This window comes from Cyprinodon variegatus, unplaced genomic scaffold (assembly GCF_000732505.1).
Source record: "Cyprinodon variegatus isolate N-32 unplaced genomic scaffold, C_variegatus-1.0 Scaffold205, whole genome shotgun sequence".
NCBI lineage: Eukaryota > Metazoa > Chordata > Actinopteri > Cyprinodontiformes > Cyprinodontidae > Cyprinodon > Cyprinodon variegatus.
In genome coordinates this window covers 96508-101186 of record NW_015150658.1, presented here as the reverse complement: position 1 = coordinate 101186, position 4679 = coordinate 96508, and the positions used below count along the sequence as shown (strand labels likewise).

Below are 4679 nucleotides of genomic sequence, written 5' to 3'. Positions count from 1 at the left end.
TACTATGTTGTTAACAGTAAAACATCTTTCTAATGACCTTAATGTTTCTGATTGTTTTGAATCCTCTGTGGTTTTCATTTGTATAGTCATCTATCGTCTTCACCTGCCGATCCCACCTATGTCTGGCGGTCACTGGGACAGAGATACCAGTTAACCTAACAGCCATGTTCTTGACTGCGGGGACACTCTGGAGAGGATTTATGTGTCACAGGGTGAAACCATGTTTATTATTTTTGTTTCCTTGTATTGCTTGTCAACTGCTGACGAGAAACACATCACCAACACCTTAGGTTCAAAAAAAGAATAAGCTGGGACTTGGTGATTATGAGGCCTGAATTATGGTGTCAATTTTTTTTTTATCAAATTAAAAAAAAAAATAAAAAAAGTTTTTCTTTCCAATATATTTATTTTACTTTCAAAATGATTTCCCATTTCAGATAGCTTTTTTTATAGAACTTCATAAAAACACAAAAATAACTCCATACAAAATCTTTTTTCAAAAAGGTGAATCTACATTTTCAAGAATCAAGAATCTTTATGGCTAATAAAAGTAATATTTGAGAGTTTAAAAATTTAAATTAAGAATTAAAGTCAGTATCGATGTCTAACTGGATATTTAGGACCTCCTTATTCTCCCCTCTGCTGGTAAGCTTTATAGGTACACTAATAAAAATGTTTACTGAGGACTTGGAAACTATTCACGTTGTCTAAGATACCAGAAGATGCTTTAATGACCTTTGTCCTTAATTATCCAGCTGACTGGTCCAAGCAAAAGTACAGTCTTTTTATGGGAAAATGGGATATATCAGAGGTGCAGAGGGCCATAAAGCAAGAAAACCCTTTGGAAAACTTAAACAGATTCACAGGCTGATCATCAGTATTTAATGCAAAAGGAGCCCCAACCAAATATGAGTGCATAAACTGCATGGTGCATGGACATACTGTAAGAAAGCTCACATCTTTGGTAGAAACCTAATATATAATGTATTTCAATATGTAATGTAACAAATTGAATTTGGGTGTTTCATGAGCTTTAAGCCAGAATCATCAAAACAAAGAAAAATAATGGCTGGAAACTCTTTATGCAATACGTCTATTTAAAACATGAGTTCAGTTTGTAAGTTAAATCACTGAAATAAATTCATTTTCAAGTCTATTTAGATATACTTATACTATTTTCATTGTCCTTTCTTCTATTCATCTACCCATTTTTTTAGGGTTTGCCAGTTTTATCCGGTTCTACCTCCTAAAAGCTCTGTCTGCATTTAATGAGCTTCTGAAAGGCCTGCTTAAAGTCGTCATTGAACACGGTGTAGATGACAGGGTTGATTAGTGAGTTTAGGTATCCCAGCCATGTGAAGACATCGAACAGCACCGGACTGAACCAACAGCTCGTACATATCGCGCTGACGAGTGTGCTGACAAAAAATGGGAGCCAACAGATGATGAACGCTCCCAGAATAATGCCCAGCGTCTTGGTGGCTTTTCTCTCCCGCGCCGCACACAGACGTTTCCTCTCCAGCACGCTGTCTGCCAGCTTCACTTTAACACTGTTCATGAACACAGGCGAGCCTCCCCCTCCACCCCCAATACCTCCTGCATTGCCAGAGTGTAGGTGTGCTTCCTGGTGGGAGGCAGAATTAAGAGAACAGAGAGAGGAGCCTGCAGATGTCTGGATGAGCTGTGCCGTTGTGAAGCGCTTCCCGGATGATGGGGTCTTGAAAATACGAGAGCGGGCAGCAACGTAGATCCTTCCATAGAGGATGATGAGAAGCACTGTGGGAACGTAGAAGGCACCGAAAGTGGAATATAGGGTGTAAGAGATCTTCTCTGTATTCACTACACACTCTGTAAGCTCCCCCTGCGCTTTGGCCTGCCGCCAGAAAAGTGGAGGCATGGAAATAGAAATAGAAATCACCCAAACAACCCCAACCATCATCCCCGCCCTACGCATGGTGCGGTGCTTGGAGTACTCCAGTGCATCTGTAATGGCCCAGTAGCGGTCCAGGGCAATAACACACAGATGCAAAATGGAGGCAGTGCAGAAGGTGATATCAGATGAGAGCCAGATGTCACAAACAATCTGTCCCAGCGACCAGGTTTTTGTTACGGTATACACTATGCTTATGGGCATGACCAAGATAGACACCAGCAGGTCTGTGATGGCGAGAGAGCCTATGAGGAAGTTGGCAGGTGTGTGGAGCTTTCTGGTCAGAAAGATGGTGGCTATGACGAAGGCATTTGAGAGAGCGGTTACCAGGGTGACGACTGCTAACACCACGTAGAGCGAGACCTGAAGGCTGAGGAGTGTGGCCTCATTCCAAGATGGAGTTGTAGTGTTATTACCTGTGATGTTGTCCATGATTTTAGTTCATCACTAAGAATCCTGATGATCTACGAGCTCCAGTTCACCATTTCTCCCCAGAAAAAAATCCAACTTTGTATTCAGATGATCTCATCCTCTACAAGCAGCCAGCGGATCATGATACCTTAATGCCAGGATGTGCAATTTCTCAGAGTCATAAATGGGTTTCTCATCTTCAACAAAAAGCCCAGCGAGGAGCTGAATACTGGAAGACGATGATGAGAGATGAAGAGGTCTCACTTTTATCTTTTCTTCTGAAGTCTGCATGAAGTCGTCTGAGTTTTTTTTGTCTAATATCAGACTCTTTCGATGAGGCTTTGAAGAAAAAAATGTCAGGATTGCATTAATAATGTCAAAAGTGTTTCAGTGATAGAGCCTCTTCATAAAAAGCTCTTCAGAGTCCAGTGGGATTTTGGGCCATTATGCACAACTTTTCTAAAATAAAAAGATAAGAAAAGCCTTTTTCTAATGTGCAAGACTAGAACTTGTGTCCATTAATTTCTCCTCTTCACTGCACTGATTATCCAGGAAGGTTTCAGCAGAAGTATCCGTGAGGATTACGATGTTTAGAGTGACTGTAATCCAGTGCTGCATAAATTTTCTACACGAAACAAAGAGAGAGAGAGAATATATTAGACATTGTTGTCTATTCCTTTTATTTTTATACATAAAAACATACAGAAACAAACCACCTACAGTACAGTGTTGCAGAAATGTGTTTCCTTTTTGTCACATACAGTATGAAGACTTTAGAGAATAACATAAATGATGAAAAATGAAAGATCTAAACTAACCTGATCCAATATGAAGAAAGCAACCATCCCATTAATACATCTAGAACTGTAATAATCAAATATGAATTTGATTTTAAAGGCTACAGTACACCATGAATACAGGATGTCACCCTGAATATTCAATAAATTGCTTAAACAGAACCCTTCTAATTAGGAAGCAGGCTACAATAATATAAAATAGCACCATATCATGTCGGCATCAAATGATGTCGGCATCAGATGATAAACAAAGCAAATGCTATTTATCAGTCTGGAAAAAAATATTACATGAATATTAAGACTCTGGTACTTAAATTGATAACAGTCAGTCATTATCCAGTATCCAGCCTCCCAAAAGTACTCCAAGACTACAACAGCATCTCATCCAGGATATTAACATGGAACAAAGTACAAGATCTAAGGCTCGGCAGGCCTCACTTCCCTTAGTTGAGGTCAGAGTTTATGATTTGATCATAGGAAAGAGAGATTGGGTAAAAACGGCTTCTACGGCAAATTTCCAAGAGCTGAAGAAAATAAGGGAAAAAAGGCTTACATTGACCCTCAAAAACTGAAGACATTTGGGAAATTATTTTGTGGACTGATGAGACAATTATGGAAATTTTTACATCTGGCTACATCTGGCATAATGGGCATCTCTAAACTCTCCTTAGGTGTGTGTGTGTGTGCATGGTTGTCTCACTTATAAACTGCTGGTGCACCGGCACCACTTTGACCCTGACAGAATAAGCGAAAAATGATGGATGGATGGAAATGTACTGATGTAAACTATTTTTATAGCACTAAATACCTATTTTGACTTTCTTTTTTTTTTTTAACAAACATTCTAAAAAAAAAACACAACATAATGGAGATTACCGGCCTAACCAAGTTCCACTGTTCATCAACAGCTCAGCTGTAGAGGTGATCAGCAGCACAGAATTCATCACATCACAGTTAACCTCAACTGGACTAAGCACCACCTCACTGATCAAAAGGGCACAAAAGCGCATGTAATTCTTGCGGAGGATGAGGAGAGCTCACCTACCCCCACCCATCCTAAAAATCTTCCACAGAAGCACCATGGAGAGCTGTCTCACTGTGTGGTGTGAAGGCTGCAGCGTCTCAGACTGGAAGAAGGTGAGGAGAGTAGTAAGAACAGCAGAGAGGATCAGCGGGGCTCCTGTTCCCTCCATTAAAGACATTTAATCCCAGCGCTGCGTGTCTGCCCGTAACATCATCAATGACCAGTGTTGGGCAAGCTACTTGTCCATTGTAGTGAGCTAAGCTATCAGTTACTCAGCAATAAATTAAGCTTCACTACACAAAAGCTACCACCTAAAGAATTATAGCAAGCTAAGTTACACTAATGTGTTAAAAGTAGCTTAACTACATCAGAAGCTACTTAACGTTGTACCAACCTAATTCAAAATGAGTCTGATACACTGGTTAAAATATTTATTAAAGATCAGCCAATGACATAACACAGTGTAAACATTGCTTTATGATCAGCATATTAAAATAAAAACTAAAGTAATTACTTT

The 4679-nt window shown here is 39.7% G+C and overlaps 1 protein-coding gene across 1 annotated transcript in view; it reads right to left on the bottom strand.

The window, feature by feature from the left end:
* Window positions 1–485: 485 nt before the first annotated feature.
* Window positions 486–4679, bottom strand: part of LOC107088060 (5-hydroxytryptamine receptor 1D-like) — a 68642-nt gene continuing 64448 nt past the window's right edge. The window contains exon 2 of the mRNA XM_015379991.1: window positions 486–2966. Coding sequence (XP_015235477.1) covers window positions 1247–2362 — 1116 coding nt within the window. The 5' untranslated portion in view covers window positions 2363–2966 and the 3' untranslated portion in view covers window positions 486–1246. The remainder of the gene's footprint in view (window positions 2967–4679) is intronic.